The sequence below is a fragment of the Lonchura striata genome, chromosome 28, assembly GCF_046129695.1.
Source record: "Lonchura striata isolate bLonStr1 chromosome 28, bLonStr1.mat, whole genome shotgun sequence".
Lineage (NCBI taxonomy): Eukaryota > Metazoa > Chordata > Aves > Passeriformes > Estrildidae > Lonchura > Lonchura striata.
The window spans coordinates 2,826,322-2,854,244 of record NC_134630.1 but is presented as its reverse complement, the minus strand read 5'-3'; the positions used below and the strand labels follow the sequence as shown (position 1 = coordinate 2,854,244).

The following is a 27,923-nucleotide window of genomic DNA, read 5'->3' as shown; positions in this document are numbered from 1 at the left end:
ACAAAGGCTCTGGCTGGGTGGGGGCGAGGGGACCGTGCCAGCCGCACGTGCAGCGGTGCCAGGCCCGTGTCAGCCGGGACCCGGAGCGCCCGAAGGCAGCCGCGGCACTCGGAGCCTCCTGAATGGGTCCCTTGTCCCCGCAGCGCCGGCTGGCCTCGTGTCCCGCCCCGTGCCTGGCCCGCGGGGACACCGGCTGCCCCCGCGCCCCACGCCACAGCTCACCCCTCACCCACGCCCTAGTGTGGAGGTGGGACCCCATTTGGGTCACCCATGATGTAAATGTGAGCACGCATCACCTCCACCCGAAAGTGGGGCACCCATCACCCCCAGCCGGACAGCGCTGACGCATCACCCCAGCACCACACACGGGGCACCCGTCACCCCAAGTGGGTGCCCCATGAGGAACCCACCGCCCCCATCCAGCCACAGTTCACCCATCACCCAAACACGGGGCACCCACCGCCCCCCTCCCCAAAGGCGGGGCGCTCCCTGCCCCCCACACAGGCGCCCCACGCGTGTCCCCCGCCCCGCAGGTCCCGCCGTGTCCCCCCCCGGTTCTCCCGGGCCGCAGGCGCCACCTCGCGGGGACGAGCCCGGACCGGCGGAGCGGGGTCTGCGCCGGGGCAAGGCGGACACCCCGACACCGCCACCCCAGGACACGGCACCCGCGCATGGGGGACCCCGAAAAGGGCACCCCGGCATGGGCACCTGGGTACGGGCACCGCAATAGGGGCACCGCACCACGGGCATGCCGGTAAAGACATTCCAACACAGCTAGCCCAGTATGAGCACCCCAATATGGACACTGGGGCATGGGGCACGGCAGCGTGATTCATCCCAAAACTGGCACCCCAAAATGGGCATCCTGTCGAGGACATCTTGGCATAGGGACTGCAACATGAGGCAGCCCAATATGAGCACTCCAAAACGGGCACCCCAAAATAGGCATCTTGTCACAGACACCTTGGCATGGGGGCTGCAATATGGGAAATATGGGAGCACCCAATTTGGGCACTTCAGAATGGGCACCCCAAAACAGGCATCCTGTCACAGACACCTCGGCATGGGGACTGCAATATGAGACACCCCAGTTTGGGCACTCCAGAACCGGCACCCCAAAATGGGCATCCTGTCATGAACATCTCAGCATGGGGACTGCAATATGGGATACCCCAATTTGGGCACTCAGAACGGGCACCCCAAAACAGGCATCCTGTCACAGACACCTCGGCATGGGGACTGCAATATGAGACACCCCAATTTGGGCACTCCAGAACTGGCACCCCAAAATGGGCATCCTGTCATGGACACCTTAGCATGGGGACTTGCAATATGGGAGCACCCCAATTTGGGCACTCCACTATTATCACCCTAGCACAGTTACCCCATGCTGAGCATCAAGGACAACCCTACATGGGACACCCCAAAAAGGGCATTCTGACATAGCCATCCCAGTAAAGACACTCCAGCACAGGTACCCCAATATGGGCACCTGGGCATGGGGCACCCCAAAATGGGCATCTCAAAATGGGCATCCCGTCACACACCTCAGCATGGGGACTGCAACATGAGGTGCTTCAATATGGGCACCCCAAAACGGGTACCCCAGTATTGTCACCTGGAGACAGGGCACCCTGGCTCAGTCACGCCACCCTGAGTGTCCTGTAAAGGACACTCCAAAAAGGGCATCATGGTGTGGGATTCCTGGCAAGGACACTCCAACACAGGCACCCCAATATGGGTACCCAGGTATGGGACATCCCAAAACGAGCACCCCAAAATTGACATCCTGTCATGGGAACCCTGGCTGGACCCTTGGAGGCTGAACAGCCCCAATTTCGTTTCTTCCCTTCAATTACACGTGTCTTTCCTTGTGATTTACATAAAAATCACAATTAACATAACCAAGCACAACCTCTTTAAACATCATTGGGATGTGAAACCCACAGAGTGCTTTGAGTGCCAGCAATACGGAGAAACCTCTTGGAAGCACTGCCACAGGGGAGAACCAAAAAGCAGCCCAGACCCAGCTCCATCGGGGATGTGATGGCTGGGATTGTGCTTTGTGGGACTCAGCAGAGCTCTCCCAAGGCACAGCATTCCTTAGGGATACTCTCTGTCAGTGGCTGGAGAGGGAAGATTCCTTCCCTGGGAATGCTGTCTATGTATGTGCAACAGGGAAAACAGGAGGTGGCGTAATTTATTAAAAAAAACCTAAAAAATATCTGACCTGCAAAAGCCAAGAAAGACAAAAGCTGGGAATTTTAAGATTTAGGTATCACTGGTGGCAGCAATTAGGTTTAAAGCAATGCTCTTAACTAAAGGTGATCATAAGAGGATCCCAAACCCGTCAGCAATCACAGGAAGAAGAGTGAAAAAGTCAGTTGTGTCCCAAATACAATTTTTATGGCTGAACTATGTCAGGCTATCTCAGGAAGAGAAATCCTTGGAAATTCAGTCGGGAGGGATCAAGTCTCGAGTCCAAATCCATCTGTAGGAGATGCTCCCCATCCCTCGGGGTGCTGCATCTCCCAGCCTGGGCTTCCCTGCCTGGTGGTGTGAGGGTGTGACAGAGTGACAGTGAGACAAAGTGACAGTGTGACAGCGTGATAGTGTGACAAAGTGACAGTGTGACAGTGGCTGAGCTCCACTGCAAAGGGCTGGGTCAAAACAAGGGATTTTCACAAGGTTTTTGGGGATCCCCTCACAGAGCAGCCCAGTCAGAGGCAGGGGGGCAGTAGAGGGGACAGTGACAGCACAGGTGGGCACAGCCAGCCCTTCCCAACCACGGGCTCATCCTGGTAGCTGGATGTTCTCCAGACCATGAGGACTCCAGCAAACAGAACTCTTCCCTTTGACTTTTTCCCTTAAAAAGGGAAACCTCCTTTTTCCTTTAAAAAGGGAAAACCCCTCCTGCATAGGGGCTGATGTGTGCAGCTATTTCTGAATAAAATCAACACAACCCCTGAGCTGAGCTCTTCTCTCTGCCCCGGGACCAACACAAACAGGCTGCAAAACCCAGGCTGAAGGCAGAGAACAAAAGGAAAAACACGGGGAGCAAGAGAAATCCTTTTCCTTCTCCTGTTGTGCAGCAGCTCAGAATCCCAGGTGAATCTTGGCAAGGTCGTGTCTCCTTTTTGTTTGCAAGCTCCTTTCTCTTTAGTTCCCTCCTTTCCCCGATGCTGGAATCCTGCTCTGAAGATGAAGATGGGGTGGGAATGCAGCCCCTGTGCATTTTGTTTTCCCTCTCCCGTTCCCTGTCCCACCCACCTGCAGTGGGGACATGGCACCCACAGGTGGGGGCTTGTTCAGGGGTGTTGGGCACGTGGGTAGAGGACAAGCTGTGGTCACAGGGACACCAAACCACTGCCCACTCTGTGCCCACACGTGTGGGGACACTCACAAAGCTCCATGTCTGCCTGGCCATCACCCATCGTGTCACCTGTCACAGCTTTCCCACACCGACACTGGTCACCTGGGGCAGTGGGTGACGGTGTTTAGTGGGTGCTCAGGTGTGGCAGCCCGTGGAGCTGCATTCCCAATAAAGACATGAAATAGATCCCAAAATTTGGCTCTATCAGCTGTGCAGCCACTGCTGACACCCACGGGCAGAGGGGAGAGGTGCAGCTCTGCCAGCCCCACTCTGCGGGACCCCCACCCCATGGAAGGAGCTGCAGCCCCATGCTGGGATCCCATCCCTGTGAAGGTACCCCTGATCCCATGTGGGGACTCTCAGCCCCAGAAAGGACCTGCAGACCCATGGAGGCGTCTCCATCCTTATGGAGAGTTCTCCAGCCCCATGCAGTGACCCCCGACCCTGTGCAGGAACTCTGAGCCTCAGAAAGGACCTGCAGGCCCACAAAGGGACCCCCATCCCCACAGAGGGACCTCCATCCCCATAGAGGGACCCCGTTCCCACGGGAGGACCTTCATCCCCACAAAGGGACCCCATTCCCACGGGAGGACCCCCATCCCCTGGAAGGACCCCCATCCACATGGAGGGAGCCCCATCCCCATGGAGGGACCCTGTTCCCACGAAAGGACCCCCGGTCCCCATGGAAGGACCCCCATCCCCAGGGAAGGATCCCCAGCCTCACGGAAGGACCCTCATCCCCACGGAAGGACCCCCATTCCCACGGAAGGACAAGGACCCCCATCCCCACGGAAGGACCCCTGTCCCCACGGAGGGACCCCGTCCCCATGGAGGGATCTCATTCCCACGGAAGGACCCCTGTCCCCATGGAGGGACCCCGTCCCCATGGAGGGACCCCGTCCCCACGGAGGGACCTCATCCCCACGGAGGGACTCAATCCCCATGGAGGGACCCCATTCCCACGGAAGGAGCCCCATCCACATGGAAGGAGCCCCGTCCTCATGGAGAGACCCCCCATTCCCACGGAACGACCCCCGTCCCCATGGAGGGACCTCATTCCCACGGAAGGACCCCTGTCCCCACGGAGGGACCCCATTCCCACGGAGGGACCCCATTCCCACGGAGAGACCCCCGTCCCCACGCGCGTCCCCGCCGCGCGCGCCCGCGCTGCCACGTGGGACCCGCGGGAGCGCGCGGCGGGGGCGTGGCCCGTGACGGGGCGTGGCCAGCGCTGGGACAGTGACACCAGTGGCAGCAGTGACGCGGCTGTCACGGGGCGGGGAGGGGATGAACCCCAGAATAATTCAAGTGTAAGCGACAACACTGCGCCATCAGCTCCCACCTTCCTGCTCCGGCAGGGCCATCCCAGAGCACACAGGGCGCAGGATTGTGTCCAGATGGTTCTGGGATGTCCCCAGTGAGGCAGACCCCACGCTTTCCCTGGGCAGTGTGTTCAGTGCTTGATCACCTGCACAGCAAAGTTCTGCCTCACGTCCAGGTGGAAGTTCCTGGGCATCAGTTCCTGCCCGTTCCTCTGGTGTCACTGCTGTGCCCCACGGGGCAGAGGCTGGGCCCTGCTCTGAGTCCTCCCTGCAGACACACAGGGCTCAGGGCTGCTACTCTGGAGGCTGAACAGCCCCAGGCCCCAGCCGTTCCTCGAATGAGAGATGCTCCAGTTCCTTCATCATGTCCAAAGCCCCTATTCCAGCAGCTCCACATCTCACTGATCCCGAGAAACCCAGAGCTGGACACAGCACTCCAGCTGCGCCCCAGCAGGGCTGAGGAAGGGGCAGGACCAGCTGCCATGTCCTACCACCGATGCTCTTCCTAACACAGCCTGGGACCCCACCGGCCTCTTCGCCCCGAGTTCAGGTCCAGCAGCTCATTAAATACTCAGTTTGCTCCAAGCTCTTCCAGGGTTGCGGTTTTCTCTCGTGCGTTTGCAGCTGTTTGCTGTTTCCATCCCATGGGATAAGAGGGGCTGGATGCCCCCGGCCCTGCGTCCTCCTGAGGGGCAGAGTGGGCGGAGCATACACAAGTTAGTGGGCGTGGCTTTGCTGAAGGGGCGGGGCGGGCTCGGGGCGTGACCGAACACGTCGTGAGGGGCGTGGCCTGAGCGCGGTGGGCGGGGCTGGAGAGCGGCAGCGAGGCGGACGGTGAGTGGCCAGAGAGGGAGGGGGCGTGTCCGGAGAGCCGGGCGGCGGGGCAGCGCCGCGGTGCGGAGGCGTGTCCAGACACTTGGAGGCGTGTCCTAGGCGCTGGGGGCGTGGCTGGAGAGCGGCGAGGCGGCAGGGGCGTGGCCAGACGGAGTGGGCGGGGCTGGAGAGCGGCGCAGCGGACGGTGCTGGCCCGGGGGCGTGGCCGCCGGTCGGGCGTGGCCATGTCGGGGGCGTGGCCGAGCCCTCAGCTGACCGGCCGCCATTTTGTCGGTGCCGGATCCCCAGCGCCGCCTGGAGCTGCGCCCGCGGCCGGGGTCGCCCGCGCCCGCCCGTCCGCCAGGGCAGCTCCGCCCGTGCCCTGCCGCTCCCCTCGGCATGTGAGCGCCCCGGCACCGCTGCTCTCACCCGGCTCGAGCGGCAGCAGCACCGCGGCGGCCCCCCCGCCCGGGCCCGGCCCCTCAGCCCGGCGCAGGCCCCGCCGCCGCCATGGCGCTGAAGATGGTGAAGGGCAGCATCGACCGTATGTTTGACAAGAACCTGCAGGACCTGGTGCGCGGCATCCGCAACCACAAGGAGGATGAGGTGAGGGGACCCTTCCCTGTGCTCCGGCCCGGCGATGTCGCTGCTGGCCGCTGGGGCTGTGTCTGCGAGGGAATGTTGGTTTGGGAAGGGGGAAGCGGGAGTCAGAACGAGGAAGGTGACGCTGGGGTGTGGGGCAGGAGGGACAGGCTGGGGGACAGCAGGAGAGTTAGTAAGGGAGGGCCATGCTTGGTGCTCACCTTTCCATTCACTGTGTTGTGGTGTTGAGATCCGTGATATACATACGGAGATATATATATGTGTAGACATATGCACACATATATACACGCAAATGTATGCATGATTATTATAGAGGAATAATGGAGAGGGATTCCTTCCTCACCAGCCCTACAGTCACGTGCTGTAGTCAGCTATGTATTCTTCACCCTGAAGCTGTTATACAGGAGGATGAAGCTCCTAATTCAGCTTTCAGACCATTCATGTTTAGTACCTCCTGACTAAAATGTCCTTCTCTCAGAGCTGTTCTAGGCAGCAATCATTTCTCCGTGTCGGCCTGTTATCCACTCTTGTGTGAGAAGCACGTGATCAGGAAATTAGTATAGGTGAAGTAATTAGTCATCAAGAACGTGTTATGTGAGACTCCACAGTAAAGTGTCACATGGTAATTGAGAAGTAACGGGCCCCAATGTCACTTGTGTTCATCTTCAAGTAACTCATGAAGCTTGAGGAGCTTTCTTAATATTGGTCTAACAGCTGGGCTTTGCTAGTGTGTTGGGGGATGGCTCTAGAGTCAATATCAGCTATCAAAAGCATCTGGAAAAGTTGTAAACTTTTAACTGAATGAAGAACTTTACTAGGAAAACTGATCTTCTTGCTGGTGCTATTGAGCTGAAACACAAAATACAACTTCCAAAATCTGTGTAAGCCCCTTGTGCACAGGACAAGGGGTTGTTTGGTAGTGAGCATACCTGGGAAATTTCTGTTTTTCACAGAGTGACAGAATATGCTGTGTTGGAAGGGACCCACCAGGATCATTGAATCCAATTTATTTTGGTATATGTTAAATTTATGGTATTGGTTTGATGGCAGAGGAAGGCAGGGCTGCTGTGCAGTGCCCTGAAAAATGTGTGAAACACCACAAAGCAGCAACAGCTTATTTGTATGGAATTTATGAGCCTAGTGTGTTGTGCTAGAGCAGGACCTGGTGAGCAGTATTCTTATGGAGCCCCTCCAATGTGTTGTGCTGCTTTTAGTAAATCTGCTTTATTCCTTTGTGCATAGGACAAAAAGTGTTTCATCAGCTGTCAAACCCCTGAGGATCCTTCTGGTGAAGGTCCAGGCCTTTGTGGCACTGGTTCTTTGAGAAGTATTGAATGCTTTTTCTAAAATAATTTTGTGACAAACAGCTTCGTAAAGAGAGTTCAGAAGCACACCGAGCTTGTTCTCAGTCTGTGATAAGAAATGGTTAAAATGAATTGGCCTTTGTGCCCTTTGGCGTTAGGAAAAAAACACTCCTTGGACAATTTTGTAGGGCTGTGTGGGAAGCTGTTACTGGGGTATGTGCACACTCTGGGATTCAGTGAGGTCGGAGCAATACCTTGTGTCAGAACAGCTGGGCTGCAGCATGATGGGATTTTAAACTCTTCAGTTTGGAGTACTAAAGGTGAGATTTTGAAACAGGTAACTGTAGGGATGATTCCTTTTCATATCCTCACGAGCACAGCAAAAATTAAACCCAAACTAGAATGTGTTCAGCTGATTAAGACATTGCACTGGTAAAACCTGTGTGTTTGAGAATCCTTCAAATCATTTCTCTTAGTTCCAGAGAGTGGCTGCAAGTCCAGGAAAGGACTGTGCCTTTTCCTGGCTCAGCTGGAGAGAGCTGTAAATCTGCTGTTGAGCTTTTGGGTGTGGATTCAGTGCTTCCCAGGCAGTGGCCAGGGACATTGGCTAATTTTCAGGTGATGTTACAAAATCTGAATGCTGTTTTAGAGGAACTAGCTGCAGAAATTCTTCCTCTTTTCCCTACAGTGTTTCCATTGTCATTGTATCTGTTTAATGTTGCTCCAGTGCTGTAGTTCAACCAACATTTGTGTGTCTCAAGGTAAGTGTCTATGCCTAAGACAGAAACACTATCCTGTTCAGAACAGCAAATTTGTTTAAAACAAACAGTGTGATTTAGTGGGGAGGATATTGACTATTGGTCTTGGCTCAACAGGAGTTTCTCCAGGAAGAGTTCCAGTCTCTGGAAAAGAGCTACTGTGGTTGTTAAATATCAGTGATAGGAAGAGAAATGAAGGCAAGATTGTTGTTTTGACTTCTGATTTACTTGTGCTTTTTGCAGGAGGTTAGTTTATTTACATGTCTTGGGTTTTGTGTTTTGGAATTTAATCACATGGAAAAATCTGCCATCACTTATTCCCTCATCTCTCTGGACAGTCTGTCCTGGTAGATCTGAGACGGAAAGTTTTATTCCTTTCCACTTCTTACGCAGATACCACATGAGCATATCTGGTATTTCACAGCCCATCGAGGCTGTACCAGTGCCTGGTACCCCAGTTCACAGTGGGGCTTTTCAGTGCAGTTCTTTGACAGCCCCATTGTCTTCTTGCTTGGTGGGTTTGTGTTCTTCCTATGTTGCTGTGACCCTAAATCTCACATGCCAAGGTGTGTCCTGAAGTCAGAGCAGGCCACATCTCTTCACTGATAAGTTTTGGGTGCTCCTCAGCTCCTTAGAGGAGGTGAGAGTGCTGGAGGCTGCCTGGCCCTCGAGCTCACAGCCTCTCTGCAGCGTGTTCATTCCCTGTCAGAGGCATTTCCATTGTGTGACCCATTTATTTCAAACACTGAAACTGAAGGGATGGACTTCCCTAAGGATGCGAGGTAGGAGAGAGGAGGTGGTTAACACAGTCACTGCTCCGTGCAGATTTGCTCTGTTCATCTCCAGTGTTCTGGGGAGTGCTGGAGCTGCGTGGTCCTTCTGCAGGGTAAGTGCTGCGTGCAGGGAATGAGGTGGCAGAGCAGCATTAGCTCCCTCCCAGCTCTGACACGTTGTGTTTACTTTCCAACAGATGCTTTAGTTCCTGTGGTGTTCCCAGCGCCAGTTCAAAGCCAGACTTGATCCTACTGCCTTTCCCTGAATTTTCACTTCCAATACCTCATTCTCTCCCTTGCATTTGGAAAAGGGATGCTTTTGCTAATGAAAGTGGTGTTTTTCAAAAGATATTAGGTGGTTTTGTATACAGTGGAGTAACTTCTACTTTGTGCCTACTGCTTCAGAATCTGCTTCACAGCATGCTCTGGAGGAGGAATGCTTTGTACCATAGGCTGTTAAAATATACTGGATTTTTGCCAAGGTAGTCCAAACTGATAAGTTATATCTGTTCTCCTAAATGTGTAATAAGGGACAGGATAATTCTTTGATGGTTTTTGGCCCTTGCATAGTGTTTTTCATTCACAATTAAAAGTTTGTTTTTCCCAACAAGGAAGCTCCTGTCAGATGCTGATGTGAGATGTTCCTTTAGAAAACTGAAATTAAGTAACAGAAACAGGTATTAATGAGTGTGTTTAGGCTCCTTCAGACACTAGCCCTCTGTTTCAGGTGTCTTTGATTTACTGCAGGACACTTAAGGAGAGAGAAGGGATTTAAAAAGTCCTGTACTATGTATATGTGCACTTCTCTTATAACGTGAGAAAATTGTCCTCCCTTTTTTTAGAGACTCTGCTGTGTGTGCCTTTGTGGTTTTGGTAATTGATACTTTCAGGAAAAATCATATTGAAAAATTCACATTTTTCTGTCTCCGGTGTTGAGTGATGAGTATCTCATTGCTGGTTTACACTTAAAACTGTTTTGGAACATTGAAAGGAGCAATCAGTGCTGCTGGTTGGGAAAAAAAAAACTTTACTTACTAATATAATGCTAAATGGGAGGAGCATTCTGTGTCCTGCTGTGAGATGTGTGGTTTACTGTCAGCCTGCCTTTCCAACCTGCCAGTGGCTTCTTGCTGCTTACTCAGGGTTACCCGAGGACAGGGCACTTGTATTGTTAAAAAAGCTTTTTCCCTCTAAATAAAGGACCACTGTGTTCCACTGCTGATTTCCAGCTTCTTCTGACACATTTTCAGATGAAACAATGATGTGGGGAGTTTTGAGGAATCTTTTCACATCACAAAACTCTTCTGGGCTCAGCCTGTCCTCAGTGAGGCTGAAGGCCTTCTCATGCTGTGGCTTCTGACAGCCTGGCTTCAGCCACTCGTGCAGTATTAGTATTTGGTGGTAAAGGATTTAGGCTGGAACGTAATCAGGGAATTTTGAGGAATGCCAAACGGTTTGTTGGTGCCTGAAAGAACAGACCAACTGCTGGGCAGTGCAGTTCATTGATGACAGACAGCTCTTTCAGGCACTGCTGCTCCATCAGTTACTGTGTGTCATATACGTGTTGATATCTTTGAAGGCAGCTCATTATTCCACCCACTTCCAAGTGGCTCTAGAGTTGCTATTGTTAATTCTTCGCGCGTGTGAATCACTGCAAAAGACAAAGTCGGAAATAGAAACAATACACAAAGAGGGTTGGATAAGGACCTCACACCACTTGGTGAGAAACGTCTGGGACTGGCATGCAAGGCCAGTGAGAGTGCCCTGCCTTACCTGCTGTGTCACGGACACAAAGGGCCTGGAGCATGGCACACGAGCCAAGACGTGGGCAATGTTGTCCTGTGATTACAGGCAGGAGCAGCTGAGGCTTTGCATTAGTGCTGCCTTTCATTAGCTTCTTGCTTTCTCCTGTATTAAATATTACTTAATTGACTGTGGCATAAGTGGGGATAATAGCTTTGTTCCCAGTCTGGATCATTTTATAGCTGCCTCTGCTGAGGGTTTGAAATGCTCCAGACAGATCTGCGCTGGCAGATGTGGAAGTAAATATTGTGCCCAGGCAGGTCCAGGGAATAGGAAGAGCTGTCAGGTACCTAAGAAATGGAGTGACTATCCACTGTACCTTTAGTGAGCCCAGGGGAAAAACAGCCAGAGGAATCAAAATAAAATATGGCTACAGATTACATTTCTGCACTGTGATCAACTGCAAAGAGTTGTTTATTTGGTGCTTTGTGTTGCAGATCTTTGTCCTGGTGCTAAGTGCAGAAAATGGGTTTTTTTGTGGTTTCTTTCCATCAGCGTCCGTGAAAGTGACTGAAAACCTCTTCCTCCACAGTGTGGGTTAGCAATGACATTTGTGTACAGACAGCACCTCAGGTTTTTCATTTGTAAGTGTTCTTGGGAGTACATCCTGTTCCTGCTGCCCTGTGAAGGGCAGCATTACATGACAGGCACCAGAAAGAACCAAGTCATAGGACCAGTTACAAGGAAGCATTTGTGTTCATTAGGTTATTAAAAACTGATCATTCACGCTGAGAAATTACAATGCTTCATCATCTGAGGGGAAGTCTGCTAAAATCCAGGTGTCAGGAAGCATAAAAATATTTGAATAGAGTAAAAGTTGCAGAAAATATTGGTGGTAGTTTTAGTAGCTCAGACAGGTAATTGAGTGGGTTTTTTAAAATAAGAAGCAAATGTTGAAAGTAACTGAATTAAGTGAGCCCTGTTGAATCCTGAGTGTAACTGGGTATTAGAAATGTTTGGTTCCCCTCCTCAGTCACTGCCCAGCAGGGTGAGCAGTCAGTTTGTAAACCTCATAGTTGAGTGCTGGATTTTGTATTAGCTGTTTCTTTTTTCTTGTTGTTTCCATGATGACCTAAGTGTTCAAACCTGACAACTTCTGCTGAGAAATTCTTGTGTTGGAAGGTGTATAAATGGAGGGAGGTGTCGATGTGTGAATGTTGAAACTTTCTTCTGGTTGGCTCAATCTATGGCAAAGCTGTATAAAATATATTGCCCCAAGTGGATCACTGTGTTAATCAGCTTCAGTTGTGAGTGGATGTTTGTTTAGTGTGATTGTACAGCAGGGAGGAGGTGAACAAACTTACTTTAACTACACAAATATTTGTGCTGAATTTAAGAAGCTGGGAATGGCTATGAACCATCTTTTTCTCTGTCCTCCTTACCTTTCCATAGCTGCAAACTACTCACAGCTGTGCATGAATCAGTGTTAGAGCTTTGTAGTATTTTCAGCGTTACATTTTTATTTGGCATTAATACGTCATTAAGCATCTTTTTTTGGTTTCTCCCTGAACTACTTCAGTCATCTGAATCTCAGCAACAATAGCTACTTTAGTTTCTCAGGAGGAAGTGACTGCTTCCTATGCATCCAAAAAAGCACGTGCTTTGATGAAGCCTGCCTTTATCAGAGCCTGAAACTGCACAGAGATGTCTGGAACAAGCAAGTTGAAAAATCTACTGTAAAAAACACTTGCATGGTTTTTTGCATAGTAATGTAAAAATAAAACTTTGGGTACATCTTGTATTTGCAAGAATGAGCACTTTTATCTGACATATCTCTCCAGGCTTAAAAGTTGTCTGCTCAGATATGGTTTAGGCAGCACAGACCCATGAGGATTGTTTAATTGCTGTGCAATTAAATTAACAAATACTGTGATCGGACTGGAGATGTGCTTGTATTAAGGGACCTGTGAGACTGGAGATAATTAAGGGACATCTCTAGACCCTTGCTGCTGCTGTCTGCTTACTGATTTACGATGTTCAGGGCTTGTTGATTGCCACTTTCCTGATTCCCAAGGTGCCAGCAGTGATCTTGGCCTTGGGAGGGGCCAGGGATAGCTCATGTAGCTTCAGCTTCCTGCATTGGTGCCCTTCTGTGGGCATTTCAGTGTGAAATCCTCAATTGTCTTTGGGTAAACCACCAAAGAGGAGCTGTCCATGGGAGACTGCCAGGAGAGCTTGGGGGGATGCTGCAGGTGCTTGGAGTCACTTTGGAAAAGCAACTGCATCTCTGCATCTGTTTCTTTCCTGAAACCCAATGTTTGTGTTACAAACCTGTTTAGAAGATCCTGTGTGTTTTTCTGCTGTGCCTTAAGGGGCTGTAGTGGTTGGTCCGGGGTCAGCTGTCTGCCCTGAAATTGGTGCACAGTACTTGTATAGATAGCATTTCTCTGATTTTTTAGAATAAGGTTCAAAGGTTTTAATTGGCTTATGAGTCACTTTAGGATGGATGTGTGCCTGCATCATGCCAGATTTCAGTTGGTGTGTGTAACTTAAGCAAACATTAACAAAAGAAAAACTGTAAACCTACTTTTTGCATTCCTTCCTCTGTGTTGCTTGGCCAAGGAGTCTTGTGATCTCACTGTGCTCATTCCAGACAAGGGGGCAGTGGGTAATGCATCGTGTTTCTAATAAATAATATAGAAGTCTGCTGCAAATGAACCAGCAGAACCTTGTGCCTCTGGTGCTGTCACTCAGAACATTGGGCTGGGATCCTAAGCCTACCTCAGGATGAGCCAGTAAATCCCTGGAAAGCTGGGTAGCAAGGACAAAACTAAGGCATGTTAAAACATGTACAGCAATGCTGTTTATCAACAGCTGAGTGAAAGATAAGCTTGGCTTTATGAAAATGCCTTTCAGTTTCCTGAGCCCTTTGTTGCAGCTGAGTGACCTCTGCACTGGACTCAGGCTGCTGCAAACCCATCAAGATGAGCATTGTGCAGCAGCACTCGCTGCTGATCCTCTCTTCTGTTCTCAGCTGCTTTGCCATGTTTTGGTGAAGTTACTTGTGAGGAGCATGTGTGGAGCACATGCCTTGGAATTTTCTATCCAGGCATGGAGTAGCCTTAACAAAATATCCTGTTATTTATCTTAAATATCTTTTTTCTACAGTAGTTAAATAATATAGCATTTTAATGGGAATTATGTGTAATATGTTGATCTCTAATGCTGTGTCCAAGTCAGTAACACATTTTTCTTTTTAATGCCCTTGTCTGTTACTTCAGTGGATTCATTCAGTACTGTTGTGGTACTATGTGTCCGGGTACTGCAAATACTAGAGGTGTTCTCTGACTGGTTCAGTGCTGTTTGACATCAAGTGCTGCTTTTGAGGCTTTGAGAGGAGCCTGGCAAGTGATAAGAATTTCTTCCCAGCCTTCTTTCCGAGGCAGGTGATCTGTACTGTGAATGGGATCTGCTGCCTGAAGCAGGAACAGATCTAAAGTTCCTTCACCTCCACAAGGTGTCTTGGGGTGTGACTGCCTTTGGTGTTGAGCATCATGGTCAAGTTCCAGCAGTAGGAATCTTCCCCTCATGTGAGACCATCCTGTGCTTGTGCTCAGCGTGATCTCATGGGGTTTGTCTCAAAGTCCTACGTAAAACTGATAAATCCTATAGTGCTTAAAACAGAAGAAATGTTACATTTTGTGCTTATTTATTTTTATGTTCTAAGTATTCCAAACATGGTGTAGTTTCACATATATGAGAAAATACCTTGTTCCTTGTGGCATTCACTGTTAATAATTCTTTCCTTAACACCCTGGAAGCACAAGAGAAATAGGAACTAATGTTCTCTGACATTTTGCTCTTTCATGTGGATGGAAGCACTTGGATGTTGCAGTGACAGGTTTGAATCTCAAATCAAGTGCATTTGGTTTGCTGGGTTGCAACCCAAAGTGGTGGGAATGCAAGTTTGGCTTCTCTTGAGTTTTGAAGGTGGTTTATGGCTGAGATGAAAATACAACTTCTTAAAGACTACTGGAAATGAGTGGTTTACATGATTAACTTTAATGTAATGGTTCTGCAGTGATCTCCATTCCAATCATTAGTGTGTTCCTGTCAGGTAATGACAGAAAGTACAGCATGGAGAAACACATATCTTAGGAATGTGATTGTTGTACAGATCAGTGACTTTTTTAAACTTCACATACTGCTTCCTTGAGAAAGATAAGTCTTTTGTGAGCATCTCTGAAATTGTCAGCAAACTCCAAGTTCTGTCTTGTCATGGAATAAAACTTCAGCATTTTTCAAAGCTAAATCAAAAAACTTGAGTGAGAAGTGAAAAATCCTATCAAATGACATTTTTGGCTTTCTTACCATGACCCACTCTCCCCTTCCTCCTTCCATTTTAAGGAGACTGTGTCTTTGATTCATGATGCCTTCTCTCTTATTTTAGCCACTCATATTCATTTAAATGCACATATTTTCTGGGTGAGCTCTTGGAATTCTTGAGGAATTTGGGCTTGTTTTAAAAAACAGCTTGTGCGTTCTGTTCATGGATATAAAATACTCCAGCATCTCATTGGTGATGTGCTTTGAGAAATGCAGTTGTGATTGTGCTGTACTCACTCTCACATCTGCAGGCTGCACTTGGGTTGTAGCTGGGCTGCTCCGGGCGTGTTCTTGTAATGCTCCTTGGGAGACAGAGCAATTACCAGAGTGGTTGCTATAGCATTTCATTAAGGAGCCTTTCCACCGAGGCAGGGAAGGCTCCTTTCCCACTTGGCAGCCTAGCAGGAATAAAAGAGAGCCTCAGCTCCTTGCCTGCTGCTCTCAGAGCCTTCAGCTCTGCTGCTGGCAGGAAGCTCTGCCCCTGCTCCACTCTTCCTCTCCTGAGAGGCTTCCTGTGCCTCATGGCTCTGCCTGTCCTCACCACACTGCCTGAGGGGCTGCTGGGCATTGCCTGGCCCCCTCAGAGCCATCTGGCTGGGCTTGTCCACAGATCTGTAAATGCTGGTGCTTAGAAATGCTCCTCAATCAACTGCCCGGAATGTGTGAGCCATGCACACAAAACTGGAAATTGTACTGTCACAGAGCTAGTAAGGAATTAATAGCTATGAAATATATTAGTATTGTAATGAATACTGGGAGCATAAATGAACTCTTGGCGCTGCTGAGGCCCTGTCTTGAATCCTGGGGTGAGGTTTGGGCCCCTCATGATAAGAAAGGCTTTGAAGGGCTGGCGCGTGTCCAGAGTGGGGACTAGAGCACAAGTGTGATGAGGATCAGCTGAGGGAGCTGGGAAAAGGGCTCAGCCTGAAGAAAAGGAAGCTCTGGGGGGACCTTGTGGCTCTGCACAACTCCTGACAGGAGGGGACAGCTGGGGAGGCTGGGCTCTGCTCCAGGGAACAGGGACAGGAGAGGGAACGGCCTCAGGCTGGGCCATGGGAGGTTTAGACTGGATATTAGGAAAAACTGCTTCATAGAAGAGTTTGTGAGGCATTGGAAGGGGCTGCCCAGGGCAGTGGTGGAGTCACCATCCCTGGAAATGTTTAAAAAAACGTGGACGTGGCATTTGGGGCCTGCTTTAATGATGAACATGGCAGTACTGGATTAACAACTGTTGAACTTGTTGATCCTAGAGGGCTTTTCCAACCTTAATGATCCTGTGATTCATGGGACCTCAAAAGCATTTAAGGAAAAACAGAGCTACTTATATCCTGGGAAATATTTGGTTTTAATTACTGCACTAGGAAATTCCTATATTAGAAGGATTTATGCAAAGATATAATCAGTGCTGGGCAAGATACCCAGGTTTTTTTGCTGTGTCAGTATGCAAATATTAAGGTGGTTTTTTTTTTTCTTCCAAATATTTAGGCCTTGCTGAGAGACTACAAATTTTTTCATTGCATCAAGTGGTTGTTCTTCCTCTTGCTGTGTGACCCCACTGAGCAGCTCGTGGGCTGTGGTATGGGTCAGTGGGAAGTGCTTTGGTACAGGTCCTGTCCAGCGCTGTGCCCAGGTCAGGGTACCACAGCCAGAGCCTCGCTAAGGATCTGCTCCTGCCTCCAGGCTCCCTCCTGGTTCTGTGGGTGTGAAATGTGGCAGCAGATCCAGCCAGGTGTGGTGCTTGGCTTTCAGATTTAGGAGGGAGACTGAATAGATCAATTTTCCTCATATTGCTCATTCATGGTGGTACCACTCCACAGGATTAACAAAAAGTTAATACCTGCTGATCCTATAAAGCTTTCTATATATAGTGCCTGTCATTCCTTGGAGTGTTTTGGGATTTGAAGTACAGCTGTTTCAGAAGGTCTTCTTTCTGCTCTCTCTAATCCCTTTTTTCAGTTGCAGATCTGATTCTGAGTTCTGTAATATGCTTTTCCAGAAGCTGGACTAACTGGTAGGCAGGGATTTGCCCTGTGGGATGTTGGGACTGGTGATTCTGGAGCCTGTGTTCAGCTGTGCCAGGCTGACCACTACTGAACTACACTAATACTCTATTTTTTTCACCTCTCCTGCTCACGCAGAGGTTTGTGCTCAACTCTGAAGAGGTTTCCAGGAAGATTAAGCTAATGTTTGAATAGTTTGTGGACAGATGCATTGGGAAATAAGTGAGGCTTTTGGTTATGGATGTGAAGACTGAGAACCTGTGTGTCAGTGTCCTTCTGCCTTGAGAATCATCACTGCCCTTGCTGCCCAGGATGTGGCAACAAGATACACATGTGAAGGGTTCTGTGACATTGTTCCAGCGTGCTCTTCTGTGGTTATAAAATATTCAAGGCCAAGTACAATATATTTGTGGATCAGTTGCATGTTGTGTAAGTCATTCTTTCAGCATTTTTAATGAAGTATTTATTTTCTACTCTCAGAATGTGTTTTTTAGTTTATACTCGAGAGTTTAAACTTCCCAAGTGAGTTGTCAGAACCTGAATCACTCTCAGGTGAAGGGTTTGCAATCCCAAATCTGCTTCTGGGTGAAGTCACCTGGTCACTATGTTGTTAAGTGTTTGGGAGTGATGCCATCTCCAGTTTTGGCAGATGTGATCCACTCACCTGTATCCAAAACAGAAGGGATCTGCATATAGGAAAGGGTTGTTTGGTGTTCACAGTGCCCTCTCAATATGAGAATTCCTACTGTAAGGATAGTATTTCTATCCCAAACACAGGCATTTAGGAATATCTTAAATTCCCTCAAGTTCTTTCATCTGTCTGCTAAACACCCCCAGCTCTCCCAGCCTGGCTCCATGGCAGAGGGGCTCCAGCCCTGGCAGCATCTCCGTGGCTCCTCTGGCCTGGCTCCAGCAGCTCCACGTCCTCCTGCTGCTGTTCCCCAGGCTGGGGCAGCTCTGCAGGTGGGGTCTCACCTGAGCGGGGCAGAGGGGCAGAATCCCCCCTCCCCTGCTGCCCACGCTGGGGCTCAGCCCAGCCCAGGGGGGCTCTGGGGTCAGTGCCCATGGCCGGGGCAGGCTGAGCCTCTCACCCACCAGCACCCCAACCCTCCCCCAGGGCTGATTTCCATCCATTTTCCACCCACTGTTTCTAACAGCAAACTTTTGTAACTTGAATAATGTCACTCCGTGACATTTGTAAAAGACTAAAAAATGTTTGCATTAATACACAAAAATTAGTGTAAAGGGGAAAAAAATGTTGATTAAAGTCAGGCCAGTAGACACTTATATGCTGCAAATATCATTTTGGAAGAAGGGTGGTATTCAGGCAGGGATTAGGTAATCTGGTTCTGACCTGGTTCCTCTGGCAGTTAGGAATGTGAAACACCCTGGTGCATGCATGGCTTTGAAAAGAGAGATTATTTCTTTGAATTTAAATTTTCATGATTCCTGTAGCAGATGCCTTCAGTACTTAAATAATAATTAATTGTGAACTGGAAGAATCTTTGGCTGAGCAAATTCTGCTTATAAAATAAAATCTATAAAGATAATTTTAAATCACATGTTTGCCACATCCTTCCCACAAGCACAGATGTGATTGCTTGGAAAGATGTGAAGCACCAATATTTAAATGTAAACATTGTGACATTTGGCTCTTTGAATTGCTGAGAAATTCATAGAAATAGCTGTTACTTATAAAAATGTGTAAATGGCAAAAGGGCTCATGGAAGTTGAGAACCTGAGAAGGGGTTCATGACTTTCCATGTTGCTTTCCATGGCTGGGGGATCCAGGAAGCACCTGTGTCCCATCCAAGCCTTGTTTTGTGTCCCTTCAGGCATGGGTAATGTTGTGGGTGTGCACCCACAGTGTCATCATTGGCAGCATGTCCAAAAATGGGGTGTTTTCATCAGTCACCTTTCATCTGTGGGCTGTTAGCAGGGCTTGGCAGTTTCTTGTCACGTAATGAGAGGGTGTTCTCTGACGTCCCTCTGGAGGCAGTGAGTTTTCCAGCAGTGGTGAACTCTGTTTTTGTTCAGACCTCTGCCTACTCAGTCCATCAAACAACTTCCTGTTTGCAGATTTTGAATCTAGAGCTTTGGAGTGAGTGGTGTAATTGTGAGGGAGAGGCAGAAGGGGCAACCATCAAAGAAACATCTCATAATTTTGGTTTTGTAACAGAACTGTGGTGGTTCTTTTTAATAAGTAATTTTGTCAGAATTAAATGCTTACTAAATAGTGTGTGTGTGAGATTGGTGCTTGCAAATGCTGAGTTCTGCTGCTTCTCCCTACCAACATGCTGGAAATTTGAGAAACTGGTGGAGGAGCTCAAATTTGTGTTTGTTTTTCTCAGGCAAAATACATCTCACAGTGCATTGATGAGATCAAGCAGGAGCTGAAGCAGGACAACATCGCAGTGAAGGCAAACGCAGTCTGCAAACTGACCTATGTAAGTGCCTTGCTGGGATCCCAAGGAATTGCAGCTGCATTTTGTTCTTTCCTGCAGATTTGGAGCCAGCCTTGGGTCTGGGTGCCTGCTCCCCCTCAACTGCTCTAAGTGCAGGCTGTGGGGACAACACTCCCCCAGCCCTGACGTCAGAGGCTGCGCATTCCTGCTGTGCTTGGTACAATTAGATTTTATTGTGGTGGGTCAGGAAGTGAATATCATTTAAAACAGACAAGTTAAAAGAAATTGTTTTCAGCTGGATTGGTTCTTATGTGACATAGTAACATGAACATTTGAAACTGGGTTTGTTTGTCTTTGCTCAGTCCTTTGTTGATGAGGAGAAGACAGAAATTTTGGTAAAGGATTCTTGTCGTGGTTCTGTTATGGTTTTTATTTAAAAAAAAAATCAGGAAGAAAACCCTTCACACCAGTGCTTATATAACTGCATATCACAGAATCACAGAATGATTTGGATTTGAAGAGACCTTAAAGCCCATCCTCCTGCCATGGCAAGGACACCTTCCACTATCCCAGGGTGCTCCAGGCCCTGGCCTTGGGCACTTCCAGGGATCCAGGGGCAGCCTCAGCTGCTCTGGGCAACCTGGAACTAAGGCAAACTGTTGAAAACTTGTGACATCTTTCACTTACTCTGAGTCATGCAGTGTAACATGGCTCATAGACCTGTGATGCCTTACAGTATTATTTTCAGACTCCTGTTGCATCTTCAGTTTTGGGACATGTTTTGAACTCTTTTCTTGAGTCTCTTATTTCAGAACTTTATCTCTGCTTCTCTGCTCACAGTTACAGATGTTGGGCTATGACATCAGTTGGGCTGCTTTCAACATTATTGAAGTTATGAGTGCTTCCAAGTTTACATTTAAGGTGAGTTCTCTGTAAATGCAGCTGTCCTGGCTAAGCTGTCAGATATCTTTTGTGAAAAGCCAGGGTATTTTTATGTGAAGACCACCTGAGATTCTTAGTACCAGGCATTTTTTATTTTGTAATAGTTTTATAATTTTTCTTGAAAGATTTGTGTTTTTTTGCAGACTTTTTTAACCCATTTCACCCAGGGTGGAATGTTGCTTCCTAAGACGTTCTTTCCAAATCAGACTTTATGCCTGAAACTCAGGAGTCAACACAGACAAAATAATTGTAGTAGACAATCCTACCTTATTTCTGCAGCTTCGTGGTCACTGAACTGTGTTGTAACAAAATAGGGAAGGTGAAGGTGGTTTTATTACTCCTAAGACAGATAAATTATCAGTAGAACATTACTTGTCTGAACTTACTTTTTTGATATAAACCCCAATTTCTAGAGGAACCCTCTCATGCCTCTTCTGTTAAACAAACATACTTGTTCATCTTTTTAATATTGCTTATAAAGCCACCAGCTGTTTTCCACCTAAGCATTGTCTAAATTGACTAAAAACAAACCTTGTTTTCCTCCTTGCCTTTTCCCAGCGCATTGGTTACCTGGCTGCCTCCCAGTGCTTTCATGAAGGGACTGATGTCATTATGCTGACAACTAATCAGATCCGAAAGGTAAATGTTCAGTTCTTCAGTTTTTCTTGCACTCTCCCTACTTCTACTTTCACATCTGTACTGAGTATTTCTCCATGAGGAATACAGAGGTATTTAAGTAGAATTCTTGATTTGCAGTCTCCTGTTGTTTCACAAGCAGAGGGATTAATGAAACACTCAGGAGCTGTGTGCATCCCTCCCTGTGCTGTCTCATACCAGCTCAGTGTTTGTTCAGCACAGAGAATGATGACAGAAATAACTTTGCTGGTCTCGAGGCAGTGCTTATAAGAATGTAACAGGCAGGAAAAATGTCTCCATTCCTGAAGTAAAATGAGCAGTCTCGGGAGTGACATGGCTCCACAACACTTCTACTTGTGAGGAATTTTTTGTCTGTAATTCCACATCAGACTTTTGACTTCCCTGGTAGAATTGAGTGTAAAAATGGTGAAGCATGTATGTAAAGTTTTGTTCTGTATTCATGTACCCACATGTGTATTCTTTTTCATAGAGCTTGATCACTTAGAGTTATTGGTTTGCAGCATAGTTTTCCCATTCTTGAAGTTACAGATATTTTTTAAGCTCTTGACTTTCATTTTTTAAGTATCACTTCTTTAAAATTTGACTGATCCAGTACAAGATGTGCCTACCTTTTTGCCACCTGAGGAACCAAAATGTGTTTTCTTTGTTAAATATGAGCAGTGGGATTTTATCCAGTATCTTCCCTCAAGAACTTGTGCTTTTCCCTCTATCTTTTGAACTATTTTGTGCTGAATGTGAATATCTATTGTCTTCATTATGGACACTTTATTTTAACTGAATTTCAGTCACTTACTGGCTACTTCCACTTTGCTAAAGTTTTTACATAAAAGATAAAAATCTCTTTATGCCTTTTCATGTTTCATTGATCTAATAACTTGAGATTTGAAGGATTTACAGTTCTCAAAATACATTAGATTCAGGATGAATTGCAGTTTTTTGCTGCTTAAGAAGTAGATTGTGTTATTCTTAAAGTAGACTCTAATTTCCCACCACCTGCAGCAGGTTTTTAAATGAGATGTAAATGGCACAGAGCCCCAAAGACCTGACTAAGTTTAGCTCTCCTGGATCAGCTTCAGTATCCATGTGAATATGGACTCTTAATTCAGCAGTCCATGTGGGAATGCTCTGTGCAGCTTCTTCATGTTTGTGTTTCCTGATACACAATTTAAAGTCTATATTTGAACAAACTCACAGATTAATTTTACTATGGGTAAGTGACTTAAGCTTAGACCTGAAAGACTATGGAGGGCTGGGTAGGACACTGACTACAAATAGATCCACGGAATTTGACCAATAAATGTGTTCCACACACATAACTCATGTCTTGTCTTTTTGGACTGAAAGTTGAGGTGCTGCCAGCAGCTCAGGAGAAGAATAATCTTATTTCTCTACTAGATTAAGGTGGAACACCACTCACCAAGAGTGCTTGTTCCCAGTGAAATCGATGGCACTTGGAATTGGACTTAGCAGCGTTAGTATTTAATACCAGATTTTTAGGACTTTAAATATGTTTGTGATCCTGTAATGAGTGTTTAAAAACTATTTCCATTCCCAAAACACTACTAAGGTGTGATCTCTGATTACTTTTATGTTGCAGTCATCCATCTCTTGTTTAATTATGGTTCTTTGTGCCCATTATTAAACCCCAGGCTGGCTGTAGTTTAGCAGGTGTTAGTAGTTGATGTATAAATATTCCCATGAAGCAGAAGCTCTGCTTTATTTATGTTAAATTAATAAAATTAATCTGAAGAAGTTGTTTCTTGACTTTCTGTGTGATCTTAAATTTTTGAGCGTGTTTCTCTTCTTTCAGGATCTGAGTAGCCCTAACCAGTATGATACTGGAGTTGCACTGACTGGCTTGTCCTGTTTTGTTACTCCAGATCTTGCCAGGGACTTGGCAAATGACATCATGACGTTGGTGAGTCAATAAGGTTGAAATAACTTTACAATTATAGAATGTTAACTTATTCAAATCTGGTAAATGTCTTACATTTAGAACTGATACATGTGAAACCTGCTGCTTCATTCTTGTGGGGGTTCTGGGGAGCTTTCTTAGATCTTAGTTAGATCAAGAGGATCACTTTGAAATACACTCATTTGTTTTGGTGATAAACAGTATTTTGCTCTTGCCTCAAAGCTGAGTTTTCCAAAAGCAGTTGAGTCTCCCAGGAAGAGCTTTGATGACAGCAGTGTGAGCACAGAAGCTGTGGAAGCACAAATGTGCTCAGAGCCTGACTGCAGTTGTTTCATTAACAGATGTCTCACACAAAGCCTTACATCAGGAAGAAGGCAGTGTTAATCATGTACAAAGTTTTTTTGAAGTACCCAGAGTCCCTCCGTCCTGCATTTCCTCGCCTTAAAGAGAAACTTGAAGATCCAGATCCCGGTGAGTGGATTTTAGTGAATTCCTTCTGCTCTCACATGTGGAGGTCCATGTGCTTGTAGAGCTTGTGGAGAAAAGAGTGCATGAAAAATGCTCTAATCATCTTTTGGCCACTGACTCACCTGTTTCAGGGTAGGTGAGCATAGGAGAGTTTTGATGGGTGTTGCCATATTAAGAATATGTTCTTTAAAATTAAAATGTCAATTTCTTCAAATGTATCAGTGGGTTAAACCTTAATGGACAAAGTAGCTTAAAGTTTCCTGATTTGTTGCTTATTGAACTTGGCTATTGAAAATATTTCACTTGGTTTCAGGGTTTGGGGTTCTGGTTTTGTTACTTCCTGTGCTTTCTTAGCAAGCTGCAGCTGTTGACATGCACTTAAAATTATTTAACATTCCTTAGTGTAGTTTTAATTTATTTGAGTCCAGACTGCTCTTTGAGCCCCTCAGTACCGTGTCAGTGCAGGCCAGCAGCAGCACAGGAAATCTGCAATTGCTCAGTATCATATTCACATTTTTGCTCAGCCTTCAGGAGGTGCTGATGTACCCTCACTGCACCACAATGCTTATTTGGGGAATTCTGTGTGTGGTGTGTATCTGATCTCCACTTGATTTGTATCTGCAATTACAGGGAGAAATTTAATTGCATTTCCTGGACTGTTTTATTGTGGGCATGGAATATTCATCTTCCAGGCACAATGTTATTAAAGAAAGCAAAATCCCTCACCTGCAGAGAGAGGAAGAAATTGCCTGTTAAGCTTTGTGAAGGATTGCTCTCTGCTAGGACACCCAGACTGTCTAGAATAAAACATTCCAAACTGACACCAACCCGTGTAAGAGGCTGAGCAATGAGAAGGGAGTGAATGTGTCCAGTCATATTGCTTAAGGAATTGTTATATTTGTTTTGTATTTAAACATTTTTAAATAATACATATGAGAGAAGTCAGGAGTGATTGGAAACTTTCTGGTGGCTGATTATTGTGTTGTCTGTGTCCCACAACCAGCTCTCCACAGCCTAGGGCAGGGATGTGGCAGTGTGCTGGTTTTTCTCATGCTGGACCCAAAGCAGATACCTGGCTTGCTGCTATATTAGAAAATAGCCACAATTAAATAAAACCCTTTCTCAGTTTGCTTTTGCATCCCTGTATTTACTGCCTCAGGGTTGGGAATGAAGCCAAACCATTGGACACACAGGTCTGAAGCTTCAGCTGCTTTTGCTGTGGGGGTTCTGCACCAGAAACTTCAATTACAATGAAGGCATTGATGAGATTTGTGCTTCTCCCACTTCTTTTCCCCAGGTGTGCAGTCTGCTGCAGTAAATGTTATTTGTGAGCTGGCTCGACGCAATCCCAAAAATTACCTTTCCCTTGCTCCGCTCTTCTTCAAGTTGATGACGTCGTCAACCAATAATTGGGTTCTCATTAAAATTATAAAACTGGCAAGTATTCTGCTTTTTGTTTACAGGATTAGGGTTCTCATTAAATTACCTTGGGTGTGAAAATGGATTTCTTGTTGGGAGGCATAGTTACCATTCAACCTGAATAAAAAGAAGCCGGGAATATCTTCTAATGTTTGTGAATGTAACCAAAAAGAAAAATATGTTAATTTAGCTTGGTTTAAATACAGTGAGCTGTAATTTACATAATGTTTTGAAGCTGTTGAAAAGCAGCTATTAACTCACTTTTCTTCATTTTGAATAGTTTGGTGCTCTTACTCCATTAGAACCAAGGCTGGGAAAGAAACTGATTGAGCCCCTGACCAACCTCATCCACAGGTATGTGTGACAGACCCTGCCTTGTTCAGTCAGAACAGGGGAAAGGCCTGGTAGGGGGGTCAGTAGCTGGGTTGAAGATGCATTTTATATTTTTTTATTGATTTTTGGTATATTGGCTTCAAGTATCAAAATATAATCTTAGATCAGGGTTGTTTCTGGAAAACTTGAGTGAGGTGAAATACCTTAAAGGAAAATCTCTGGGTGTCTGACTTTCAGCATGAATTCCTCCAAGGGATAGGTGAAAATTGGAGCAATTTGCTTTCCTTTCACTGCATTTCAAGCCAGAAATGGGTGTAGAGGATGTATAAAAAGGCTCAGCTGTATATTTTGACTCTCCTGTTCACCTCACACATTTGATTCCTGACTTTCAGGAGTGCCTTACCCACCAAAGCAGCATGACAAGGAATACACTAAAGCCCTTTCTCCTGCATTTGGCAGCTCAGATGTTTTTAATGAGGTTCTTATAATATATATGTTCTAAATGTAGATTAAATAAAGTTATTTCCTTGTCCCTTGTTAATGCTGGTTTGTGGTGGTGTAGTGGTTCTAATTCTGACCTGAAATCAGGAAATAGATGCCTTGGAGGGAATACATGGATTCTCCTTGTTATGAAGAGGAAGTGTGATTTTGTGCAGGAGTTGTTGAGTGAAAAAGTTTATTTCTTTTCATGTGGCAGAGCAAGGTTTAAAGCAGATATCTGTGTAGCCTTGAGAGCAACTCTAGCCAGATGATTTCTGTCCATCCTCGTATTACTTTAAGGCAGGATCAGAACATCCAGGTAACCAGTATTCAGGTACCTCCAGGGATTTATCAGCAGTAACAGATACAACCCACCAGAAAAAGCAGGAAGATGTACAAACCCACCTCCTCTCCCCAGCTCCCACATTAGTAATTCTGAATTGTGGGTACTGGATCCTCTTTGGCTTGGTGTCCATTCAGTCATTTTGGGTCCTGTAATGAGTTGCAGCATCCTGAGCTGTCCCACCAAGTGTCCAGGGAGCAGAAGTGTTTCTCGTGGTTCCCAGTATCCCAGGCTGACCCTCAGGGCAGTGCTGTGTCTGTCTCTGGAGCTGTGCTCCTTCCCTGTGTACCCTGTGCTTGGAACCTGCTCCTTTGGGGCCTGGGAGGTTCCTGGTTCCTCTTGTACAGATTAGGCTTTGTAAGGACCTCTGCAGTACTCAGAACTGCACTGTCTTGTGTTCAGCTGGCACAAGCAGCCTTGAATTTGAGTTTTGGGGGAAATCAGACACCGAAAATTCCAGGGATGGGAAGTGTGTCCCTGCAACCCAAGCCTCTGCTGCTGGGCTGTGACTCTCTCGCTTGGAGAGAGTCTTGAGCTTCTCCATCTGCCTTGTCATGAGTTTTTGACCTTGGGCAGAAGATTTAATTTGATTCTTGGACAAGATTGCTTCAGTATTGTGTGAGTGGTGGTGGGGTTTGAGTAACCACTTCCTTACATATTCCTTGTGTCACAGTGCTCTTACTTGCTGCTTTTCCAGGAAGATTTTTGGGTTTTAAAACATTTGTTTAAAAATTCCTCCCCCCAGCAGTTTTTAAGTGAGAATCATTTCATCTGTTTGAAGGGATATGGAGCAGAATATTGACAATGTCTTGTGAAGTTCAAGGTGCTAACTAGCTCCAAGATAGTGCTGACAACTCTTCAAAATGTGCTGGTTTATTCCTTATTTAATATACCTGATTTCTGTTTCAGCACCTCAGCCATGTCTCTCTTATATGAATGTGTGAACACAGTAATAGCAGGTGAGAACTGAAACTTGGAATCTAGAAAAAAAATGTGATGAACTTTGTCATCAACAGATGCCATCTGTAAACCTTTTATTCTTCAACTTAATGTATTCTAAATGCAATAAGTCTCCTGGCAAACTTTGTGTTACTGTGGGGCTGAAATCCTTTGTTGTCAGTGGGTGAAGCACAGTCACTACAGCTGTGTTGTGTTTGCTGAAGGCTGAAGCCAGGTACAGACAATGAGATTATGTATGTGCCAGATCCTAAATGTTGCTACAGCTACAAAATGTACCAGCAGTGATAGAATTAAAACAAGTGATGTCTCTTTGCCAAGTTTTTTTATGTGATGATGGATCACATTTTTAATTTTGCAAGTTTGCAGTTTAAAAATGGGGTGTAATTCCTTAGAGGAGGCAATTGGAGTTACTGATTGGCAGTTTCAGTTTCTGGGGAAGAGATATGAACTCCATAACTGAGAGGGTGAGAGAAAACAAAGGCAAAAAGGGATAGCACAATATTGCAGCTCAGGCTTGGCTGCAATATCAGAGTGTGGAGCAGAGGGCTTTTGACATTCACAGTTGGTCTGTCTGTCTCCTGTGGGTTCTTTGGATAATGGTGCAGAACTTGCTGTTCTGGGTCAGTTCAGAGAGGGAAGAGAGATCTGTCACTCACTGGGTATTCCTTTGGGGAAATGAGGTGTCATGATGGGAGGGAGAATTACACAGAGGGGAATTCCATTGTGGATGAGAGTGGCCTTCACAGAGATCCAGTGGGGTCATCCTGTGGGTAGAGGAGGAATTCACCCACCCAGGACACCTCAGGGATGGTGATATCAGAGCCAGCAAACAAACCCTGAAATAGCAGAGGAGCACCTGGCACCTGCCAGCTGTGGAGGTGGCAGTGTCCAGCTCAGCTTCCCAGCAGGGACAGAGGGCAGCACAT

General features: G+C 46.8%; 1 protein-coding gene across 2 annotated transcripts in view; it reads left to right on the top strand.

Annotated features, from left to right (window-relative positions):
* Positions 1 to 5,807: 5,807 nt before the first annotated feature.
* The window catches only part of AP3D1 (adaptor related protein complex 3 subunit delta 1), a 42,273-nt gene continuing 20,157 nt past the window's right edge, over positions 5,808 to 27,923 (top strand). The window contains exons 1-9 of one of the 2 annotated variants that reach the window (XM_031507173.2): positions 5,808 to 6,114; positions 19,427 to 19,522; positions 20,321 to 20,401; positions 20,981 to 21,061; positions 22,890 to 22,997; positions 23,336 to 23,465; positions 24,760 to 24,899; positions 25,162 to 25,235; positions 26,947 to 26,996. In XM_031507173.2, coding sequence (XP_031363033.1) covers positions 6,019 to 6,114; positions 19,427 to 19,522; positions 20,321 to 20,401; positions 20,981 to 21,061; positions 22,890 to 22,997; positions 23,336 to 23,465; positions 24,760 to 24,899; positions 25,162 to 25,235; positions 26,947 to 26,996 — 856 coding nt within the window. In that variant the 5' untranslated portion in view covers positions 5,808 to 6,018. The remainder of the gene's footprint in view (positions 6,115 to 19,426; positions 19,523 to 20,320; positions 20,402 to 20,980; positions 21,062 to 22,889; positions 22,998 to 23,335; positions 23,466 to 24,759; positions 24,900 to 25,161; positions 25,236 to 26,946; positions 26,997 to 27,923) is intronic. The other variant, XM_021528259.3, reaches the window with a different exon arrangement.